Source organism: Triturus cristatus, chromosome 2_1 (assembly GCF_964204655.1).
Source record: "Triturus cristatus chromosome 2_1, aTriCri1.1, whole genome shotgun sequence".
In the NCBI taxonomy this organism is placed as follows: Eukaryota; Metazoa; Chordata; class Amphibia; order Caudata; family Salamandridae; genus Triturus; species Triturus cristatus.
The window spans coordinates 41,084,268-41,109,114 of NC_140581.1; the positions used below are offsets into that span (position 1 = coordinate 41,084,268).

The window sequence follows — 24,847 nt, forward strand, 5'->3', positions numbered from 1 at the left end:
GTGGTGCTGCCTTTCCTTGCCCCATGTAAGTTTGCTTTTGGGTGTACGGGGGACCAACCCTTAGTGGACTTCCTCTTACCACAGCATTCCGCCATCTGGTTGCTGCTGCTGCTGCCCCCATCTGCTGCTGCTGGTTCTTCTGACCCGCTGGTCAGGTGTTTGAGTCCCTCCTCCACCTGCAGTCTTGACTGCCCCCCTGCTGTTCCTGTTCAGCTTACTGCTCTTCTCCGTTGTTTTTCTACCTTTGTCTTTTCTTATCTTTGCTTTGTTTGGCTTTGTTTTTCCAGTGCTTTTTTGCAGTACCTTTTTCCCCTATCCTGTCCCTCGTTGCCGCTGCGATCCCCCACATCCCCGCCCCCTCCAATGTCCTTTTCCGTGTTTCTTGCCTCCCAGCTGTCCAGCCCCTCTGCAGCACTACCAAATGGCGGACGCTGTGCGGCCATGCGCTGCTGGCGTGCCACTGCTGCGCCAAAGGCAAGCCAAAGGCAAGCCCGCCTGCGTCTGTCCGCTCCTGTACCGCACCCAGCACCAGGAACTCTGCCTATCGGACACTTCATGGCTACGATGCCAGCACCCTCCTCGTCCTTAACCCTGGATGCCATTTCTGCCATCTAGCATCACCGAAGAATCTGCCGAAACTACAAACTCACCTACTGCCACATCAGCACACCAGCGCCTCTGGCCGCCCAGCCGACCAACAGCACACCCGAATGGCTCAACTGCATCATCCTCAATGTGCCATCCCTCCACTAATATGCCCAACAAATCTGGGACCTCCTTAATGCCACCTCTTCAGACATCACCTTCTTCACGTAAACCTGGACCAACCTATGCTCCGGACAAGACATCATCATCCACTTACAAAAATGTTTTAAGTCATAAGATAGTCATGAGTTCTCTGGTTGTTTTACTCTGCCCTGAGGAGTGGTATCCACCGCAGATTTCTGGGCACAATACTGGCAATCGAACACCTAAAAGGTGATGGGATGAATACTTGCAAATAGTCTAACCAGTGGCAATCACTCTGGGTAGCATTCCAACCAATCGCTCTTCGACCACTGTGCCTCTCTAGGTGGAGGCCACCTAATGCAAATCACTACTGACCCTGCTCCTCATGGTAACAGTCCGGTGCATAGTTTGGTCATCTCACTTGTCCACCCTGTGGCCTACCACTTGTGTAGTGGGAAGTTTGAGATTCACACCCCCTGAACCTCACTGACTAGGCTAAGTCCCTGTGGAGGACTTGAAGGGGAATGTTGTTTGAGTGCAAAATGGCGTCACCGTGGTGTTCAGCATAGTGTACAAGGGGGTCCCGCTACGTCAGCAAACTGAGAGCCACGGGTAACCTTTGAGGGAGTTGATTGTATTCAGCATTGCCACTGGATGCTAGTTTTGCCACTTTAGGGTGTTTATTCAGGTCTGGATCGGGTAAAAATGTTCCTCCACCAAGGTGTGGCGTCAACAAATATAAGTGCACAAGGTCCTAAAACTAGGTGCTTTCCTCGTATCACAGATTGTAAAAGAGGAAGACAAGATACAGTGAGATTACCAGCTTTGAAGTGATAAGGTGATATCTCATTTACTCAAAGGGGATGTGGTAAAAGCGTAGTGCCCCAATATTGCTTCACCAGCAGAGTAAGGCGGTCATGTGTTAAGACATGAGCACATGTAGTGTCTTGAAGTGTGTGTGTGTGTGTGTGGGGGGGTGTGTGCGTGTGTGTGTGTGTGTGTGTGTGTGTGTGTGTGGCGAGAGCAACGGTTGGTAAAGGCACAGTTAGAGAGCGGGAACTGTGATAAGTGAGAGAAGGGAAACAGGTGTCGAGTGAGGATGGGGTTTAGAGCAAGAAAGTCAGGAGGAGTAGGGGAGGGTAGCATGGGAGGGAGGAGTCACAGAGAGATCAGGAACATAGGGAGAGCAAGGGTGGGTGGGATCACAGAGAAAAGACAGTACCAGGGGTCATAGATGCTGGAGAAGTCTGAGGAAGGTAGCAAGTCAGGAGAGAGAGAAGGGGTCATAGCAGAGTGGGGCCAAATGCGGTCACTTGTGCACTGGTTCACTAGCCCACAGATGGGGTGATTTCAAATGATGGGACTTATGGTGGGGAACTGCAACATTATTTTTACTGGGCCTACACTATCTGATTTGGGAGGGCAGTCAAATATGGGGAGTGGTATTAAAAGTGTTTCGGGATTGCATTATGAAGCAGGGGGTGAGGGGGGCACAGAATGACATGACTTCTGGTTAGTTTTGGGGGGTTCTGTTCCTAGTTTTTATTGCTCCCCTCCTCCATTGTGGAGTGAACCCCAAAAGGACAGGGGGATTTGGGGGGTACAGGGTTGTGACAGTTTCTATTACCAACTTCAAGGGGACATCTACTGCAGTTAAGCTTTTGAACGGGGCAACAAGGAGCAAGTGGTGGGATTTATGCGGGGGCAGGGCTCCCCATGATTTTTTCTTTGAGTATTATGTGCTTCTTCTCCCATCCCAGTATTCTGGAGCTGCTGTTCCTCTCTCATGTGTCCCCCAAAGAGACAGACGACGCACTCACTCAATCACTAAGCAAACACGTAGGCTTTGATACTTTCATCTAGCTGTTTTCCTTTCAAATGTTCCCCCTTCAGCACAAATACAGGCCAACCATTCCTCATTACTAATTCACCCAGTCATTGCAGTTCTCCACTCCATAGGCCCAGCAAAGAGAAACATGAACAAGAGGTATGTCAGCAAGCAGAAGAAAAGCATCAATGGGCTCTTATGTTTCTACTGCTGCCCTCTAGTAATGCTACACGGCAATTGCAGCATACTAATGGGACTGAGAAGAGGGCTGTCCTATGCGGTTAATGTCCTCCCATTCATTCTTTGGTGTGAGCTGGTCACCAGCTTGCTCCGTGATACTGCCTTCAACATATGGCCTTCAGTAGACTTCTAAAGCTGCATACCTGTCTTAGGCTAAGGATTTTGCCACTCACCACCATTTAGCAGGGTCCCAAATTACCTGCAGTCATCCTCTATACAGAACATGGGCCTTTGTGGGTTTCCTTCAAAGGAATTAAGAGGGTGTTTCAATCAATCAATCAATCTTGTTTAATAAGCGCAGCTACTCACCCGAGAGGGTCTCAAGGTGCTGGGGGTGATGGGGGGGCGCAGATTCCGGATTATCAAGGCGATCCGTCGAAGAGCCAGGTCTTGAGGTCCTTCATAAACTTGGAGAGTGTTGGCATCTGTCTGAGGTGGAGTGGGGGGGTGTTCCATGCCCTGGGCACGAGGAAGGAGAAGGAACATCCACCTGTTCTGGTCTTCTTGATGCGAGGCACCTTAGCAAGGGAGAGCTGGGCTGAGTGGAGGGATAATTGGGGTGCGTGGAATGAGAGGCGATAGTTGAAGTATGCAGGTCCGGTGTTGTGCAGGGCTTTGTGGGCGTCGGTGAGAAACTTGAATGTGATTCTCTTCTCAATAGGAGCCAATGTACTGTCCGCAGGTGTTGGGTGATGTGGCGGTGGCGAGCTAGGATGAGGACTAGTCTAGCGGATGCATTCTGAACGTTTTTGTTGATTCCGGCGTAGAGAGAGTTACGGTAGTCAAATCTGCTGCTGATGAGGACGTGGGTGACGGTTTTTCTGTGTTTGAAGGGGATCCATTTGAAGGTCTTTCGTAGTAGTCGAAAGGTGGATGAGACAGCGCTGATTTGGCGGGTCTATTTTGAGTTCGGAGTCCAGGATGATTCCGAGGTTGCACGCGTGGTCCATGGGGGAGGGCAGGGGGCCACCAGGTGTTGTTCCAGGTGTCGGGTGTGGGCCCATGATGAGTACTTTGGTTTTGTCCGTGTTGAGTTGTAGGCAGCTATTCTTGAACCAACTAGTGACTGCTTCTATTCCTTTTTGAAAGTTGCGTTTGGAGATGTTGGGTTCGTTGGATAAGGAGAGGATGAGTTGGGTGTCGTCTGTGTAGGATACAATGTTGAGTCCGTGGGATCTGACGATGGGGGCGAGCGGGCCATGTAGATATTGAACAGGGTGGGGCTGATGGAGGATACTTGGGGAACTCCGCAGGTGGCCGTTGTGATATCCGAGAGGAAGGGTGGGAGTCTGACCCGCTGCATTCTGCGATGAGAACCTGTGTCAAAGGCTGAGGAGAGTTCTGGGAGGATGAGGGCCACAGTGTTTAAAGCCCAAGTGCCATGGCTTGCCAGGCCAGACCAACCACTCCATTCCTTCACATGCTGCAGCAGCCATGATGCAGACCTGCTGAAGCAAATGCCTGACTCTGCCCTTTTCTGCCTCTTGAAGAATACATATCTAGTTTCTGATTGTACCTAATAAAGGGTGTTACACCTTCCTCAAACTTTATCCATCATTTCATGAGCCAAATTTCATACTCAACCTTTGTGCTTGGTCAAACTCACAAGCAACATCCCCATTATTTGAAAACCAGTATAGCACCTTCCTCACATATTTGTGCTCAGTTATACCCCTCAAGGCTACATTTGCACTCTACAAAACACTGACTTTCAAGGAACAAATGAATGCATTGAGAAATGAAGATAAAGCTTTGTCCCTGTTGCATCATCTTGGGAAAAATGGAGTGGGGGAGGTCATGAGGGACAAGATTTGTGATTTGGGGTTTGGGGTACTAATACCAAAATGAGTAGCCAGATTGCTCCTCTGTTTTTCCAAGTAAAAATAAAATTAACAAATAAAAAAAAAACTTTTATATTTTGCCACCTTAGGATACTTTGACAGCATTGAAACCCTTGTCGAGTAAGACCCTGCGGTGCCAGATGCACAAGACGTTGTGACTGACCTATAACTCACTTTTTTTTGGTTTATTCTATCAGCAACAAACAGGCCTTGGTGTTATCGCCTGTGATTTCCATTGCACATGAAAAAAGGATAGCCATGATATAGGGAAGATTTCATGAGCTACTGACATGGATGTCAATTTTGTCCAGTGGGTAAGTTCCTGACTTCCTGTTAGACAGCCAGTGTTCACATCCCGGAGTCGGCACTTAGTGAAGGATGGTGGTGAATCAAAGGTAAGTTGGAGTTTCACCTGGATGGCTAATTGGTAAGTAAAATGTGTGTCTGTGTAGAGTAAGAGGGGTGTCAGGCCTGGCTGGATAATGGTGGATTTGCAATGTTAAATAATGTGTGTGTGTCCGCCTGTGTCGTTCCCTTCACCATAGCGGCAATAAGCTGGAGGATATTGCATTCTGCGGTCCCATTAACTTTAACATTCTCTGTTACCACTCAAATCTAAATCAGACCCTAACTCATGCATATGTAATGGCTTTGCAAGTTTTACAATAAAATTACACATACAGTAATATTACACATGGACGTAAAAAACACCTGTGATAATATGACACATGCAGTAATATTACATATACGTTAACAAACATGACAATATCACACCTACAATAATGAACACATTACACTTACGTTTCAAGTGGGATTGAGGGCGGTCCCTCGTGGACCTTCTTGTTTCCTGAGGGTTTTGCTGACTTTTTACCTGAAACGATGAGGGAAGGACAGAATTTAAACACAGCTATAATGGTTATGGTTCAATATTGTCGCACACTGTAAAGTTCATACTAGAATACCCAAAATTAGGAAAATTACGCCAAAGAGGAAAAGCACAGTGGGCCCGATTCACAGATCTAGCTTAAGACAAAACCCTAAACTTACTACCATTTTGGTAAGGCATTTAGGAGCCCTAAAGTTAGGACTACTAACTTCTGTGAATACCGAAATGATTACGTGCCTTCTGTGAATACCAAAATGAGCATGTGCCTTCTGTGAATACCAAAATAGTAGTAAGTTTAGGATTTTGTCTTAAGTTAGTTCTGTGAATCGGGCCCTATAACATCACTATTTGGCTACAAAACACAAATTACATCGGGTCTAATATACCAAAGAAGTAAAAAAACAGAGCAACAATGAATGTATAATAAGCAAATCCAAAGCATCAATAGCCGTGTATATTCTTATAGTTCATTCTTTATTTCTTTTCTTTCACTTAGAAAAGAAACAAGGATGTAACCAACGTGTTTCATCCCAAAGCAGAGGGACTTCTTCAGGGCACAAATAAGCAGGCTTATCATAAACCCACAAGTCAGATATTCAGTAAATATTCCGGAAATAGCATAATTGCAGCCAGAATTTGACAGCTGCCAAAATGCCGAAGTAGCTGTGTAACTCCAAGCATTTAAGAATTCAAGTCTCCTTTTGCAAACTAGGTATACGTAAATCTTCCTGGATTTTAAATTGTTTGATCGATTCTCATGTTCAGGTGATTCTTCCAAAGGTAAATGTTGGGTTAGTGGTTTGTGGCTTTCCTCAAGCACTTGCTGGTCAGGACTGAATTACATGCTTTGGGACGAAACATGTTGGTTGTGTCCTTGTTCTCTTTTTAAGTGGAAGTAAAGAAATAAAGAATGAACAATAAAAATATACACGAATCTTGATGTTTTTGATTGATTATACATTTATTGTAACTCTGTTCTTGGTCTTCTTTGGGATATTAGGCCTGATGTAATTTGGGTTTTGTAGACACATAGTGATGTTAGGGTGCTTCTCCCCTTTGTTGTGAAATACAGACATTATTATGAACTAAGTTTCCAGGGATATGTCAGCGAAGACATCATAGGGGCACCAAGATAAGGAGATGGAGTGACTGTGACAGGCTGTTCTGGCTCACCACTGCAGGGCAGAGAAGACTTTCTAGGTGCAACCAAAGGGAAAGGTAGGAAGTGAAAGCAGGAAGGATGGAAGGATAGCGTGTTACAGTCTCTGATGCCCCACCTCCACTGTCAGTCAGTGAATACTTCACAGGTGCAACAAAGGGAAAGGTAGGCAGTGAATGAGACCTGTTTTCCCTCCCTCACAGAGCTGAGTTAGTAAAGACTTTACAGGTGAAATTAGGCAGGATGGAAGGAGACTGTTGCAGGCTGTGATGTCCCCTTTCCACAGGCTGTGTCAGTGAATACTTTACAGGTGCAACCAAAAGGAAGGGGATGGAGGGACTGATACAGGTGGTGCCTTCCCTCATAGAGCTGAGTCAGTAAAGACTTTACAGGTGAAAGCAGGAAAGATGGAAGGATAGCGTCTTATAGGCTCTGATGTGCCACCTCCACAGGCTGTGTCAGTAAATACTTCACAGGTGCAACAAAGGGAAAGGTAGACATTGAATGAGACCTGTTTTCCCTCCCTCACAGAGCTGAGTTAGTAAAGACTTTACAGGTGAAAGCAGGCAGGATGGAAGGAGACTGTTGCAGGCTGTGATGTCCCGTCTCCACAGGTTGTGTCAGTGAATACTTTACAGGTGCAACCAAAAGGAAAGGGAGGGAGGTACTGATACAGGTGGTGCCTTCCCTCACAGAGCTGAGTCAGGAAAGACTTTACAGGTGAAAGCACGAAGAATCAAAGGACGGGGTGTTACAGGCTCTGCCTTCCCTCACAGAGTTGAGTCAGCAGGACTGGTGGAAGGACAGTTACAGGCTCTGCTCTCCCATCCCCTCAGGGCTTTGTCAATTAAGGCTTTATAGGCGAATGGAGGGAAGAAGGAGGCCCGGGCTCACCTGCAACTAAAGGGAAGGAAAGGGTGTGGCTGTAACAGGCTCACCTCTCCCACCCCTTCAGAGCTGGATCATAATGACCCCAGTAGCTCTCCCACCCCTTCTGGGGCCAGTGGTGCCCTCTTTGAAAGAAGTGAACAGCAACAGAAAGAGTTGAGTTGTCTTCTGTGGATGAGATTATACTGATTTACATTCATATATTCCTGACATTCATTCTTTCAGGGACTACTCTTCTTTGATGTCTAACCCTACAAAGTGATACAGATAAATTCTGAAGTCAGTCAAACAGGATTTAAAGAGCGCTGCTAATCACCTGCAAGGGTATCCAGGCGCTGAGAGCCAACTGCTTGGGAGCAATTAGTTGAACAACCAGGCCTTGAGTCCCTTTCTGAATTCCTGACTCAGTTTAGAATCTGGGCAATGGCCAGGTTAGGCGATGCAGGCAAACTGACCAGGCCTGATTTTCTGGTTTATAGTCCATGAGACATTGGGGGCCGATTAGGATGTAGGACGGATCGCCACCGCCCGCATGGCGGTGGCCATCCGCCCTACAACACACCCCGCCCGCCACCCATTTCCCCCGCCATATTAGTATGGCGGGGGGGACCCCAGCGGATGGAAAGACAGTCTGCTGGTTTTCTGCCGGTCACACAGGTGACCGGGCGGAAAAGGGGCCTGTAATGGTGTCGGTGTCTTCAAGACACCGCCATCCATATTAGGAAGGCAGCGGGAAGCTGCCTTTCCGTGGCGGCAATGCCGCCATGGAAAGGCATGCGGATTGTGACTTTGGGGGCCTGTTGTGGGCCCCCAGGGTATTGGGGGTGGAGGGTGCACATAGGGGGGACCTATGGTACCCCCTTACATTGTCATGGACATGGTGGCAGGCACCGCGCGGTGCCTGTAACCTTGTGCATGACAATGCACGCAGTGCATTCCCAGGATTGTGGCCGGCGGTGCTGTGAGCACCGCCCCCCACCATGCTGGGAATAGAGGATGCCACTACCACGGTGGCGGTGGTATCCTAATTGCAGGTGCGGGACCGCCGCACCACTGGCAGCCGGTCTCAGCACCGCTAGGGTGGCGGGTGGACTAAAGTCCGCCCGCCATCCTAATCGGCCCCATTGTGTCTCACCTGAAAATATTGATATCTTGGAATTTAATGATAGACTAGGAGGCCCTTATGTCAACAAGGAATGTGGTGGCCTGAGTGCTTCAGTAGGCGATGTGGGGGGATACCTTAAAGGGCCAAGAGACCCGCATGTAGAAGTGGGAGTGGTATAAATGTATTCATTAGTAGAAAGGCTAGAGTGCTCAGACGCTGCTGCTGCTACTTTAAGGAGCAGTGGATGCAGGTGGCTCATTGTAGAAGTGAACCTTGCAAGAGGTGGTTATGTTTGAGTTGTCACTCAAGTCTTGTTGGTGTCTGGCCTTGTGTGCCTATATAACATAATGGGCCACTTTAAGCTTAGGGAACATCTGAAGGTCCCCACGTGATGCAGATCCTGGAGAAGCTGTTTTGTGTCAATTATGTCACTTCCAGAGCATTGACTGGCTGGTTCTTTGAGTGCTGGTGCAAGTAGGCCTTCTCTCAAATGATAATAGTGTTCTAGGAAGGCTGAAGGAAGTGCTCTCATGTGCTGTGGCCTAAGTGCTGGCACAAGTAGGACTTCTCTCAAATGATAATAAGGTTTTCAGGGTAAATGTAGGGAAGCTCATGGGGACTCGGGGCTCCTGTGGCCTAAGTGCTGGCACAAGTAGGCCTTCTCTTAAAATGATAACAGTGTTCCAGGATGCTCAAGCGTGTTACCAATGGCGTAAGTTATAGATTTTGGATCTGAGAACAAACTTCTTATCTTCAATGTTTTGGTTCAACTTCTTGCTGCTCATACTTGCTGTTTTGACTTGGAAGCGCCGTTTTGGGTATTGTGGGCTAGTTGTGTGACATCACGGTTTGGGCGCTAGGGTGTACTTTGTGGAAACGCTTTGTAAAAAAAACAAACATTTTATGCTTTGTGTTTAGCTATGGAGGAAAAAAACGTGCTTAAAAAGACAACAAGCCCAAGTTAGTCACAGTGAAATGGAGAATCTAACTGTTAAGGGACGCAGATGATGAACTGTATGTTTGTAGACGAAAGCAAGCACTTTTTAAAAGAAGATTGAAGTGTAATGTTGAATGCTTTACACTGAAATGTGTAAGGCTATAATGATATTTTAAATGTGAATGTTAATAATGTTTTTCTCATAAAAATATAAACTACAGTGAGACCTTGACTGGTCCATGGAGTAGAATATATTTAATCTGCAAGTGACGTGGCCCCCTGAGACTGCCCTGGTGAGAGAGTAAGGGGAAATGTCGATGCAAGGGAGGATGTGAGGTTTGCACACAGGTCTGGTCATCTGAGGCTGCATCTGGAATTTTGTGTCCATTTCTAAACATCTAATTTGTCCAAATGTGGAACCCTTACCTAGAGTATTTTGTCAATCCCGTAAACGTAACCTGGATTACTTTTAGTTTGGAGACCTCACCTAGAGAATTGTGTCTAGTGCCAGGTTGCTTGTCTCAAGTCAGGTTCTGGAGATACTTCTAGAGTGTTAGGTCCAGTTCTAGATGCCTTGCATGAAGTATTGTGTTCAGTTGTAGAAGACACACAGAGGATTGTGTCACTGCTAGAAGCGTCACCTGTAATGTTATGTCTGTCTCTGGGTGGTTCCTCTAGAGCACTGTGTCCAGTTCTAGATGGAGCTTTGTGTTCAGTTGTTGAAGTCACACAGAGGATTGTGGGACTGCCTGAAGCATCACCTGGAATATGTCTATCTCTTAGTTTGATGTAAAGTCCCTAGGGTACAACTCCATCTTAGCCCATGGAGGTCGCCAACTTCCTTAACTTAGACAATGGACTTCGCCATATTCTCTGATTTATTGAGAATCATTGGCATGCCTGCCTTTAGATACACATGCCACCCAACATTATTTTTCTAGGTACTTTGATAGCATCAAGTTCTTTAATAATGACATAGGATACACCTTCTAATGTGACATTTGTCTGGATCAAATGTCTACCCTTCACCATGTTAAGGTCAAATAAGAACACATATTGACATATAACCAAACCTATTTAGTCTGAATTGACGTCCTTTTGACTTATTTGTTCATAAGGAAACATCTGGGATGCACACCTCAATGCCCATGATCTATGTCAGACATTCCTAAACATATGTCAGAAATTTAAATTTCTGATAAGATTTAGTATTTAAGAACTGCCACTTGACCATTGTCAGGAACAGCTCTTCCCCAGATTACCATTCGAGATTCTGACAGAGACAGTTTCATCCACTGCCAGCACACTTCGCACCTGAAGCCTGAAGCTGATAAAGCCAAGTCCCGAAGGAAGACCGACTTACTGCTACTGCTGGGATCACTGCGTTTACGCCTCCACTGATAAAGACAGAAGTTGCTGTCACAAAGGTATGCAGTGCGTCTCTTTTCCCCAAGAAACTCTAGGCTGCAAGTTGATTTGCCTTTCATGCTCTCTTAGTATAGCACGTAAGAGCAGATGTTATGGTATTAGGTTTAGGATGAAATTTTAACAATGTTAGAAATGTTAATTTTATTCTTGTTATTAATAACGCTCCTGTTTGCTGTTTTTATAATATTCTGTCTAGTTGATTTAGATGTATTGAGAAACAGATTCTTCCTGCAGGAATACATACTTTTGACTAAAAGTATTCATTCTTCTTAGTGCATTACGTGTGTGATGTTGTGAACAACAAAACAGGTTGGTTACTGTTTCCACAGTGCCCCTGATCCCCTTATGCAGTTGCTAGTAACCCAAAAACAATACTTCTATGTCAATTACACATTGAATAGGACAATGTGGGGGTAAATAACCTTTTTTTTTACATTCATTGTGGTACACTTAACCTAGTCTGATGCGGTCGGTTCACTGACAAAAAATCAATGTTAATAATATAGAAGTAAAAAATATCAATTCAGAAATTTAGAATGCAACAATATCGGCTCCCTATACTTAAACAGGTAAGTACAAAATAGTGAGAAAAAAAATATCGATGTAAAAAATATAGTTGTACAAAATATCGAATTTTATATATATATTAGTAGCTTTATTTATTGTGAATTTCACTATGATTGGATTTGCAGCATGTGCAGTATGTCTACCATTTCTATGTATTAGGTACTATATATTCAATGCACAAAATCGCGTCTTTCAGATTGACAAAGGCTGTTAAAGCCGAAACACGTCTCTCCTTCTAATGCTGGGTCGTGGGGCACCCTTTTCATTAAAGAAACCGTATTCATACAAGCTGCGTGTGCGTGCCTTTTTCCTGTCGGAGCAATGGTTGTGTATATATATATATTTTTTTTTACCAAGATGCCCCAAACATTCGAGGTTGCACTCAGGAACAGGCAAACACCACGATTTGCTTCGCAGTGTTCTTTATTTGGAAAACCGGCGCTGCATTAAGAGTGTTGTACAAAAGCCCAACGCGTTTCAGAGTTCATTCTCCTTGTTCACGGGCATGTGCAGTTCATTAAGGCTAAGGTGAGAGAAAGTCTCGAGTCGGTCTTTATCGCCCTCTGGTGGGTCTCTGTGAAATCCAGCATTCTGGGCCTCGTAGTTCCTTTCCTCATTAGTGAAAACCATTAGTGGGTCCCGCCTCAATTAATTAATGCAGTTTTCAACTTATAGTAAGTCTCTGAAGAAAGCCTCCGATTTTTTAATTTGATTAAATTTCCTTACTGTTCCTTCGACTGGCACACAGACAGTCTTAGTGCCTCAGTCCATTATTTCGTGGCGGTGCAACCTCCCGACCAGGACTGGCCGGTATACTTTTTTTCAAATTAAGAACACTGCGAAGCAAATCGTGGTGTTTGCCTGTTTCTGAGTTCAACCTCGTATGTTTGGGGCATCTTGGTGAAAAAAAAAAATATATGTATATATATATATATATATATATCGGAGGGGTAAAAATTACTATTCCAACTCCAGTGAGTGCAACAGTAGGGAAACTGTTGGATAGCGGATGGGTTAAAAAATACTATTCCCACTCCAGTGAGTGCAAAAGTAGGGAAAGTGTTGGATAGTGGAGGGGTATAAAATTACTATTCCCACTCCAATGAGTGCAACAGTATGGAAAGTGTTGGATAGCGAGGGATAGAAACTACTATTCCCACTCCAGTGAGTGCAACAGTAGGGAAAGTGTTAGATGCGGAGGGGTAGAAATTGCTATCTCCACTCCAGTGAGTGTAACAGTGGGGAATGTGTTGGACAGCAGAGGGGTAAAAATTACTATTCCCTCTCCAGTGAGTGCAACAGTAGAGAAAGTGTTGGATTGTGGAAGGGTAAAAATTACTATTCCCTCTCCAGTGAGTGCAACAGTAGGGAAAGTGTTGGATATCGGAGGGGTAAAAATTACTATTCCAACTCCAGTGAGTGCAATAGTAGAGAAAGTGTTGGATAGCGGATGGGTAAAAATTACTATTCCCACTCCAGTGAGTGCAACAGTAGGGAAAGTGTTAGATAGCGGAGGGGTAGAAATTGCTATCTCCACTCCAGTGAGTGTAACAGTGGGGAAAGCGTTGGACAGCAAAGGGGTAAAAATGTACTATTCCCACTCCAATGAGTGCAACAGTATGAAAGTGTTGGATAGTGGAGGTGTAAACATTTCTATTCTGGCTTCAGTGAGTGCAACAGTAGGGAAAGTGTTGGATAGCGGCAGGATAAAAATTATTATTCCCACTCCAGTGAGTGCAACAGTAGGGAAAGTGTTGGATTGCAGAGGAGTAACAATTAATATTCTCACTACAGTCAGTTCAAAATTAAAAACAAGCAAAATTTTAACAACAATAGTAATATTAAAAAAACAAAATAAATGTATAATTAATTTTCAAAAAACATATTATAATGTTAAATACATATAACAAATACCTACAAATATTATATTAAATAAAATAAAAAATAATTTCCAAACAAATAAATATTTTTAATCACAAATTATTTAGAAAAGAAACCATGAATTATAACATACATTTAGGGGCCGATTCCAATCATGGAAAAAGGCTGTACGAATAGTCGTACGGAGCGTTTTCTCCGTACGACTCGTACCAGGTAAACTCATTCTACAAACTAGGAAGTACGATTCGTACAGAAAGCCTTTTTCTGTATGAATCGTACAAAAGACCATACAGCAAAAAAATACCCACTATTCCGATCCGGAACTGCTTATATGCGATGTCCGCACCTATTTCAGCAGCGTTTTCCGGCCCAGCAAGTACGATTCGTACCGACGTCACTACGTTGTGATTACGGGAGCGAAAAAGTGCCGGGAAAGCAGAACCCTACGCCACGGAGCCCCGGTACGCGACGTACAGCCATGAACCCCATCGTACGTGTCATCCCGGTCCTCTTGGCCTATGACCTGGTGCACCGCACCGGACGCACACGCCGCAGAAGGTGAGAACAACATGCGTGGGTTCGGTGCGTACCACACGTACCCCTACGGCGCCATGAATGCGTGGGTACGGTGCGTACCATACGTACCCCTACGGCACCATGCCAACAGTGGTAGGGACCATACCCACGCATGAATACGTGGGTACGGTGCGCACCCCTACGGCCCCATGAGTCCTCAGGTACGGACCGTACCCACGCATGAATGCGTGGGTACGGTGCGTACCAGACGTACCCCTACGGCACCATGCCAACAGTGGTAGGGACCATACCCCAACGCCCCCATGAGTACTCAGGTACGGACCGTACCCACGCATGAATGTGTGTGTACGGTGCGTACCCCTACGGCCCCCTGATTAATCAGGTATGGACAGTACCCACGCATGAATGCGTGGGTACGGTGCGTACCCCTACGGCCCCATGATTAATCAGGTACGGACCGTACCCACACATATATGCGTGGGTACAGTCCGTACCACACGTACCCCATTACGGCAGCAGGAAATTTTGGATACGAGGCGTACACACGCCAGGAATGTGGACATAGAGGACTGACCCAGCATGTTACCTACAAATTGTTGTGTGTGTAGGTCCTGGCCAGCAGTGTACAGCTCCAAGGGGGTTCGTGGGTGGGGGCAGAGGCCTCGCAGCAGTGCCCAGACATAGGAGGGGTGGGTGCATATCACTCCCAGCAGTGCCCAGACATATGAGGGTTGGGTGCATATCACTCCCAGCAGTGCCCAGACATATGAGGGGTGGGTGCAGAGGACTCCCAGCAGTACCCAGACATATGAGGGGTGGGTGCATATCACTCCTAGCAGTGCCCACACATATGAGGGGTGGGTGCATATCACTCCCAGCAGTGCCCAGACATATGAGGGGTGGGTGCATATGACTCCCAGCAGTGCCCAGACTTATGATGGGTGGGTGCATATCACTCCCAGCAGTGCCCAGACATATGAGGGGTGGGTGCAGAGGACTCCCAGCAGTGCCCAGACATATGAGGGGTGGGTGCATATCACTACCAGCAGTGCCCAGACATATGAGGGGTGGGTGCATATCACTACCAGCAGTGCCCAGACATATGAGGGGTGGTTGCATATCACTCCCAGCAGTGCCCAGACATATGAGGGGTGGGTGCATATCACTACCAGCAGTGCCCAGACATATGAGGGGCGGGTGCATATCACTACCAGCAGTGCCCAGACATATGAGGGGTGGGTGCATATCACTCCCAGCAGTGCCCAGACATATGAGGGGTGGGTGCAGAGGACTACCAGCAGTGCCCAGACACATGAGGGGTGGGTGCATATCACTCCCAGCAGTGCCCAGACATATGAGGGGTGGGTGCATATCACTCCCAGCAGTGCCCAGACATATGAGGGGTGGGTGCATATCACTCTCAGCAGTGCCCAGACATATGAGGGGTGGGTGCAGAGGACTCCCAGCAGTGCCCCACTCCCAGGAGGATGGATGTCATTCACACACTGCATGACACACCACATGTGGGTGTGAGGACATACAACACATGTATACCCATCCATGGCGGATGCCCCAGTCATGGAAATGCATACTAAAATAAGTTAGCCAAGGGGACCACACACTGTCACGCACATCACAGGGGTGATAGGAATGTCCAGGTGCTGGTCCAGCCACCCAGATGATGTCTCTCATGTAAGGAATAGGGTCCACTGCCACTAGATACAATGCCCACAATTGTGAGTCAGGTGCCCAAATACCCTGCATTACACGTGCCATTTGTGTGTTAGGCCGTGATTACACACATGCATAGTGCTGAAAAGGGTCAATTGGGCCCTGATGCCATTCCTACATGCACAAAACACAAGTACAGTGACTGGCAAGGATGGCACAGACAAGTCAGCAGGAGACATTGGTGAGCATGCATGGCCATTGTTGAAGGGATCCGTCACCAACAAAGGATATGTTGACACAGGTCAGCACAACAATTGTGCAACTGTTTGCAGAGAACATGTCAGGTGCCACAGAGGAAGGAACACTTCCTGGGACAATGTCTCACAATCCAAAGGAACACACACTACCAATTAATATTTTCACAGACATTGAGATGGCACACAGATACCATGGTCCACCTCATGACCATCATACTAAAACATTTCTCAGAACCCTAACACATTACCAGAACACCAACTTCATGGGCCTCGTCACCAACATCAAGTACCTGAAATGCAATAGTGTGGAAACTAAAAGAAAAGGCTTTATTCAGCACACAAAAAAAAAATGTTATAAAACACTATTTACAAAGGCCAATGGCCAGTCCATAGTTCGAGTCCAAGGGTGGACGTATGCGAGTGTGTCCACCCCTACCTTTCCTGCACAAAGTCACCTCAAGGGTTGTCGACCGGGGAGGGGCATCATCAGTGGGAGTACCAGGCACCGCAGGGACAGGAGTGGGTTGGGTAGGTGTGGTGGGTGCAGGGCTGGACGTATCCACCACAGGGGGTGGGGCAGCGCCAAAGGTGGTGGTGAGCAGCTCGCTGCACACTGCTGCCAGGGCATCCAGAGTAACCCCTGCACCGGAAGGAACCCCAGGGCCAATAGAGGGGGGGTGTCCGAGGGATGGGGTGTAGCGCTCTTGGGGGAGGTGGTGTACATGGGGGGACTCAACTCCCCTGCCCGGGGTCTTCCTCACCCGCTTGCGGGGTGGTGTCACAGTGGGTCTGAGGGACAGACCGGCCATGTAGGTCTCTTTGGGTGACACTTTGGCAGGGGAGCTAAGGGGAGTGGATTTGGAGGAAGTGGGTCGTGAGGACTGCGGACTCTGACTGTGGCTGCGTGTCTGCCGTTTGCCCCCAAACCATGTGGGTGTGACTACATCCCCCTGAGTATGCGTGCCAGGAGGTGTGCGCTATGCCTTACTTGGGGGTGTGCTGGATGTGTCTGTTGGGGTGTGTGCCTGTGACTGTCTGTGTGTGCTTTGGATAGGCATGGGAGAGGGCAGTGTGGATGGGTCCGGGGTAGGGGGGGACGGAGCGCCGCAGGAGAGACACTGCTTCCGTCAGTGAAGAGTCCATGGACCGCAGAAACCTGCGTTGCTCATTCATCGTTGATGACATGCCCTCCACGAACGACACCAACTGTGTGAGCAGTCTAGTGTGTTCATGGAGGACATGCAGCATCGATGCCTGACCAACCTGCAACTGCTGCAGTGTGTCCACAGACTCTTCACTGAGTGCAGCAGGGGTGACAGGGGCAGGGGCTGCGGTGCCTGGTCTGAAGGAGACACGGTGGGACTGTGCACGGACAGAAGGGACGGGAGCAACTGGGAGGGTGGAAATGGCAATGGAGGAGGCAGGTACAGATGGTGGGATGCTGCCAGATGTTGTTGCATCCTCCGCCTCCTCAAGGATGTCAGCCTGGGACCCGTCGGTGTCGTACATGCTCTCGCCTCCGGACAGGTCCTCCGACTAACTCCCCTCACACTCCGTGCCACTGTCTCCTGCTGACTCCACAGCACTGGTGGCACTGTCGCTGGGTCCCTCCTCAAGGTCCATGCCGGTGTCTCCCTCGCATGTGGATGATGATGCTGTGGGCAAGGAGAAGAAACCAGAAAGCATCAGTCACCTGTATACATCTGACACATGAGCACAAGAACAATAGGTCACAGTGCCTATCAGGCAATGCATCATGAGTAACAGCTGGATTACTCCGCACATATGTAAGCCCTGTACTGCCCAGTTGGTAGACCCACCATGCCACTTTGACACCAGGAAACTCAATACACAAAAGGCCACAACTTGAATGAGCAATACACTGAGAAGCTATTGTCTGTGAACCAGTGAGCACAGCAATGCAATGAAGTCATGACACCTCTTGTTTACCCTGAAAGAAACAGGAGTGGTGCACTCAAGGTAAACTAACACACCTCAATACTCAAGGTGTCACCACACTCAGAGACCTGTAAGTCCCTTGGAACACAAAACGAACAAATGTTGGTACCTTGGGACTCACACAACTTCAACCAATCTACGTTTGGGATGTGCCAATTGGCCATTTTGCAAAAAGAACAGTGATGTGCCTGCATAAATAAATCTGTATTTATTTATAAAGCGCAAACTACTCACCCTTACGGGTCTCAAGGCGATGGGGGCCGTTGTGGAAATTAAGTGAGCTATTGCCCAGAGTCACACAGTGCTGAGCTGAGCTGCCGCCGGAGCCAGGGATCGAACTGTGATCCCTGTGCTCCAAAGTCAGCTGCCCTGGCCGCTGCACCACACCTCTTTGCAAGATGTTGCACAAGGCAGTGCACACACAAGTACATTGACACTGTCATTGAAGAAGCTGGCACCTTTTCAGAGGAGCCACTGTTAGAAATAGATTGTGTTGCAGAAAGTACATATACATGGGCCCATGGAGGTCTGGACGTTTTGACACTCGTTAGTTTGTATCACCGATAACTAATGAGTTTTACAAAATCAAGACCACCGTGGGCACATGTATATGGAAAATCTGTGACAACATTTATTTATAACAGTGGCTTCATTGAAAATGTGCCAGCTCATTACATGACAGTGTCAATGTAGTTTTGTGTGCACTGCCTTGTGCGACATATTGCATGCAGGCACATTAGTGTTCTTAACACAAATCAACTAATTTCCACATGTGAAACATGAACAACTGTTGACAAGTGCTGTGAGTGCCAAGGTAAAAATCATGAAGAGTAACAACTTGAATCATGTCAGTTGTCACCAGGCCATCCGTCACCTGATTACACAGTTGGCTACACATATGACCTACTGCCTGTCATCTGGAGTGGCACACATGTCCACACCCAGGACAATTCATAAGCTAATGGGCCTGCAATTGGGTGGTAAAAAGGGCCAGATGTACTGTGGGGACACCCTCATGGCAAGCCTGAATGTACACACAGATGTCAGCACACACAGTCCAAACTGCGTTGCATCTGAACCACGCACGTGCCAAAAATGTATGAGCAGGATTCTTGTTGGTAAAAAAATGACACAGGCTGCTAAGCACGTACATTGAGCACTGGCCAGCATCACAGGGGCACTGCCCAGTGTATTTTAGTACAGGCAATTCTCCCACACAAGTCAGACCTGCCACTGAAAAATCAGAGTTGCACATGTATGCCTCTCCCGCACCCCCCTCCCCCGATACCTGAGTCTCTGTGATTTATACAGATCAAGAAGTGACACCTCTTATTCAGGGTTACAACAACTGTGCTTGCAAAATTGATTCATTGACACCACATCACCTCGTGGGGCTGACAACACATATTTGTGACAAACAACCATCAACAGATTGTTGGGAATAGCCACACAGGCACTGGCCAGTGTGAGTATGCACAAGCAAAATGTTGTATCCCTGTCCAGTGGACACATGTAGCACACATTAACTAAATAAAAGTAGGGCAGGGAACAATGCCACAGAGGCAGACCTATGCAGCACACACAGAGAATGTGCACAGTGTTGGATGACACACATGATTAGAAGGCCAGGGTGTCTCAGGGGACTGTAGTGGGCACACTGCTCCATAGTCCTGGACTGAGCTGACTCTACCATGTACAACCGTCATGGCACTATGCATATCTCACACTCATGCACATCATGTCTGAGGCCACAACATTGCACATGCATGCTGCAAGGGTGTCCAGTTGAAAGCTCACACTCCTATGTTGAGAATCAGCATCAGTGACAACAACTATGGACCCCCTACATAGTGAACAGGTCACGGCACAGGCAAGGTACCGACACAAGTCACAGACCACCCTCCCACATGATGCAGAAAGCAATGTGCACTTAGATGTACTGGCACCCTAGATGACCATGTGCAAATGTGATTACACACACACCAGGGGACACATGTAAAGGAGAGGAAGGGATGAAAAAGATCCCCAGGTGACATTTTGAAAGAGAAAATGCACTGCACATATGAACTCTGGGAGTGTATTCATGCAAAATAGCACTTCCTAAAGCTGGCGACACATAACACAACAAAAAGCCATGTACCTACCCCCTCCTTGCTGCAGTCCCTCCTCTAACTGCCTATCGAGGTCAGGGAAGACCACCGCCAGGACACGTTTCATGTGGGGGGTCAGGTGTCTTCGCCCGCCGTGGCGGCGAGGTGGAGAGAGCTTGAGCTGGACCCGGGCGATCCGCCGGGTCCAGCACCGGATGTTCTGCCACCTCTTGCGGACCTGGGCCAGCTGCCGATCATGCCCCCCCGCAGTCCTCACGGCCCTGACGACGTTGGTCCAGATGACCCCCTTCTCGTAGGCAGTTATCTGTCAGGATGACAAAGTGACACAACATCAATACACCTGCTCCATGTCCTAGAAACACACATTAGAACATCTTTGAAATGTTGTACAGGGCATAGGATGCTGACAGGAATAGCATCATTCACAACATGCAAGTGGCCTGTGTGCAAGCGCCAATGCCGTACATGGCATTGAAAGTCTACAGGTGGCATGAGGGGTGCAAAACACTCAATGAACATGCCACACACTGTGCAGCACATGCAATAGCAGGCTGATGGGCAGCACGTGCCATGCAGTCACATGTCCCACTCCACTGACGCACCCTCAGCAGACTAGACAGACACACCCAGCCACTGATCACTGGCCTGTCATTGACTACAGCGGATACAACCCTCACTCTGCACATGTGCCATTTGCCAGGGGGGAGTCACAGGTGTCGTGCCAGCTCTGCAAGTCAGACACAAAGCACGGCTCACTTCTCACATCAGATGGTTAGATCAGTAGCCTTCAACATGCAGCTGTGGTGCAACACTTCACATAGGCACTCACCCACATGACAAGTAACATTCACACACGTCAATGTCCATGAGGTCGTACACGTCATTTGAACACTCTCATCACAGGTCCACCCAACTCATACATATCTGTGGGTACAGTCACCTGTCACACCGGGGGGACCACTGAATCACCTCAGGACAACATGAATAAAAGCCCCCAAGGATTAAACAGGCTGAATGTCTCATGCACTATGCAGTGAAAGTCACTGTAAGCACCATGCAAGTGAGGAGTGCACACAGGAACTACATGATGCACTGCATGAGTGACATAAGCATGCCCCCCCCCGGGACACACTCTGAACAACATTGCATGTCAGTCCCACCTGGACACAATATTGACTGTCACACAACAGGTGCATAGGCAAAGGTAGTGGACTCAGAACTCACCTGCTCCCCTGGTCTCCCATACAGGCTGGTATACTGTGGGAGTAGGACCTCCAGCAGGGCCTGATTCTCCTTCAGGGTGAATGGCTGGGCCCTCTCCACAGCACGAGACATGGTCCAGGGAAGCAGAGACAGCAGCAATGTTGTCGACAGGAAAGTTGTGCAGGCAAGTGCCCTCTCATGGCTTCTGGCTGCCTTATATCTGTCTTGCTGAGGGGCATTCATTTTGAGGAGTACATAGTGATTGGTATGAATCATTCGCATCTTACGTTTACTTCAATCCCTTTAAACATACACCAGTGACAGCATTTGCATCGTTCAAATTTAGAGCATCATGTCAAGTCAACAACCACTTTGCAACATTGTATTTTGTGGCCAACTGACTTTTCCAGGACACCTGCTGGAAGAATTTGAAGAGAAAACTCGGTATCCATGGCAACCTGCATGCATTTAGGGTCTAATACCTGCCCCTTATGTGTCCCCTATGTAAAATTGAAAGCCACACACAGGTACGGTGCATTTCACGCGTACCCCTACGGCACCAGTTGCACAGTGCGTTTGACACGTACATGTAGGCACTGGTAGTACACGTACGTGTACTACCAGTGCCTACACGTACCTGCACACGTACGTGTATGCACCAGTTGTACACGTACGTATACTACCAGTGCCTACATGTATGTGTACTACCATGGCGTACATGTATTTGTACACGTACGTATACGCACCAGTTGTACTCCTGCGTGTACTACCAGTGCCTACACGTACCTGTACACGAACGTGTACACACCAGTTGTACTCGTACGTGTACTACCATGGTGTACACATACGGGTACTCATTTCACACACTTACAAGGGCGATACAGCCGTACACATTCCAGGAATGGAGAGCTACGAGTCGCACATGGATGTCCATCAAGTACTTGTCATTGCATACTTTCTGGTGCAGGCCCTAGGTGTGTTAGCCAGTGATCTTGCACAGGTCCTTCCATCTCGTAGAACAATTGATGTGTTCTGACCTGTGGACACATGTCATGTGTGATGGGGCACGATGTGCCACACATCTCCTTGACACGTGCCACATGTGTGTCTGTAGTCCAACTGTGTCATGCATAGCAGCAGTGGGTGGCACAGTCATCAACACCCGCACCTGTCTCCTGATGCCAGGGACAGGGACACTTTATGAACTGACCTGTCATGATCAGCGTGCCCCTTTGGGACTATGTCGGCTGTGTGTCATGTGTTCACATGAGCTTCATGTCAGTGTCCCGTCAATGGCATCTGCTGTTGGTGTATCCAACAGGGGTCTGTGTGGAGATGGGCATGTAACACATCTACGCACACCATGCCACATGTGGATTCCCAAGTCTGTAGGGTCTGTGTGCATGGGACATCATATTTTTTCAGTCATACATGTGTTTGTTGTCTCAATGGCTGTGTCTTTGTGTTGTCATGTGTACCCCTTCATCGGACTGTGTTTGACATGTACATTTGACATTCCATGTGACCTGTGCGTGTGCCTTGCAGTCAGCTGTCTGGATGAGATGACATCCTTCAAATGCAGCTATGTGGTTGTGTGTCACTCCGGTGATATCTGTTGCTCTTCACTCAGACTGGCCCCCAAATCTTTTCAGGGCATGTCATGTAGACTTGACAATCAACAGGTGTATCATGCATTTTGTAGGAGTGCCAGCAAGCTTCCATCTGTGTCCTGGATGTATTGCACCCACCTGACTCCATAGTTAGCTGATGTGTATTAGCAGTGTAGCATGTGCTATGTTCATTGACATTGATGTTTGCCGACTCTCAATCTTCATTCCTCAAAACTATGTTTTGCAGGGCACCACCTGTCCCAAGACTAATGCCAGACTTGGGTGCCATGATGGAACGTGCCTGCATACGCCGTTACAGATTCACTCAACAGTTGATTGAGGACCTGACAAACAGGCTGGCACCACACCTCCAACTGCAACACAGGTATCCTACTGCGCTGACCCCCAAGATGAAGGTGATGGCAGCCTTACATTTGTTTGCAACAGGTACGTTTCAATTGACCATAGCTGATGTGGGTGGGATGTCCCAGACTATGTTCAGCCGTGTCCTGCGTGATGTTTTAGCAGCCATGTTGGAGCACCTTGATGAATTCATCAAATTTCCAACTCCAGAGGGGTTGAGGAATGTTAAGGGGGATTTCTATGCCTTGGGTGGGATGCCCCATGTAATTGGGTCCATTGATGGTACACATGTTGCTTTTGTACCACCACAGGCACAGGAACAAGCCTATCGCAACCGCAAACATTACCACTCGATAAATGCCCTTGTGGTGTGTCTTGCTAACATGCTGATTTCCCATGTCTGTGCAAGTTTTCCAGGATCAGCACACGATGCCTAGATCATGAGGCGTAGCAGGGTGCCACAAATGATGCTGCGGCTGCACAACGAACGAGCATGTCTTGTTGGTGGGTATAGTATTTTTGTCCTATGTGTTGCGGTATCTTTGTCTCTTACGGCATCTCGTGACCCACTTATTTACATGATGTTTCCATGTAGGGGACTCTGGCTATCCCAACATGCCATGGCTGATGACACCTCTCCGCAATCCAAGAACATCTGCAGATCACCGGTACAATGATGCACACGGCCAGACCAGGCAAGTGATTGAGAGGACGTTTGGACTCCTGAAGAGCCGATTCCAGTGCCTGGACAAGACAGGCGGGTCCCTCCCTTATGCCCCGGAGAAGGTCTGCAAAATCTTCATTGTGTGCTGCATGCTGCACAACATGGCAGTTGAGAAGGCAGTACCACTCATCCTGGATCCGGATGAGCAGGAACATCCACCCGTGGAGGATGAAGGGCTTGGTCACGAGGCTAGTGATGATGAGGAGGAGGGGGATGATATCCGGAGTCAGCTCATACGCAACTTCTTCTCATAATGGTGAGTCACTGGCTATGAGTGTGCAAGCTTGTAGCCTTGAGTGGCATGTGTTGCAATGTGTGTGTCCAGCTGACTGAATGCACAGTGACTTGGATGTGTGTTCTGATGTGTCACTCGAGTGATGATGTCATGCAACACAGTTTTGCAGAGAGACTTGATTGGCAATTTACATGTGTCCAACATTGTTGCTGTTTTGTACACTTCCATGTGTGCGTTGGGAATCTTTTTTTGGTGACAAAGGGGTGGGCGGAATTTGCGAAAGCGACTCGCAAATTATCGCGAAAATGTTAAAAATCTCTGCAAACACGCGGAAATATCGCGAAGATGCAGAAGTTTTTTTCCCCGCCCGTTCGCGGTATTTTCTGCGTGGTCGCGGCTCGCCAACTTACCCAAGCGGTTGCTCGCGGGCGCGGCCATCTTGTTTTCACTCTTCTCGTGGTGCATGATCGCGAGAAGAAAGACGTGATCGCGCGACGCATGACGTTACTGCGGGCGCGAACTGTCGCGAGACAGCGCAAATGGCTACCAACAATCCAACATCTCGTGGAGAACGCGACCGGATCGGGAAAACTTGTCGGCGAACGCGGGGATTCAGGTAAGGCGATCGCGCGCGCGCGAGAATGTATTATTTTACTGCGCGAGCAAGAAACAAATTATCGCTAAGCTG

General features: G+C 47.8%; 1 protein-coding gene across 3 annotated transcripts in view; it reads right to left on the reverse strand.

The window, feature by feature from the left end:
• LOC146863679 (sialic acid-binding Ig-like lectin 15) overlaps positions 1 to 24,847 on the reverse strand; it is a 271,091-nt gene that overhangs the window by 37,725 nt on the left and 208,519 nt on the right. For all 3 annotated transcript variants that reach the window (XM_085640667.1, XM_085640666.1, XM_085640664.1), the window contains one exon: positions 5,440 to 5,509. In XM_085640667.1, the coding sequence (XP_085496793.1) occupies positions 5,440 to 5,509 (70 nt within the window). The remainder of the gene's footprint in view (positions 1 to 5,439; positions 5,510 to 24,847) is intronic.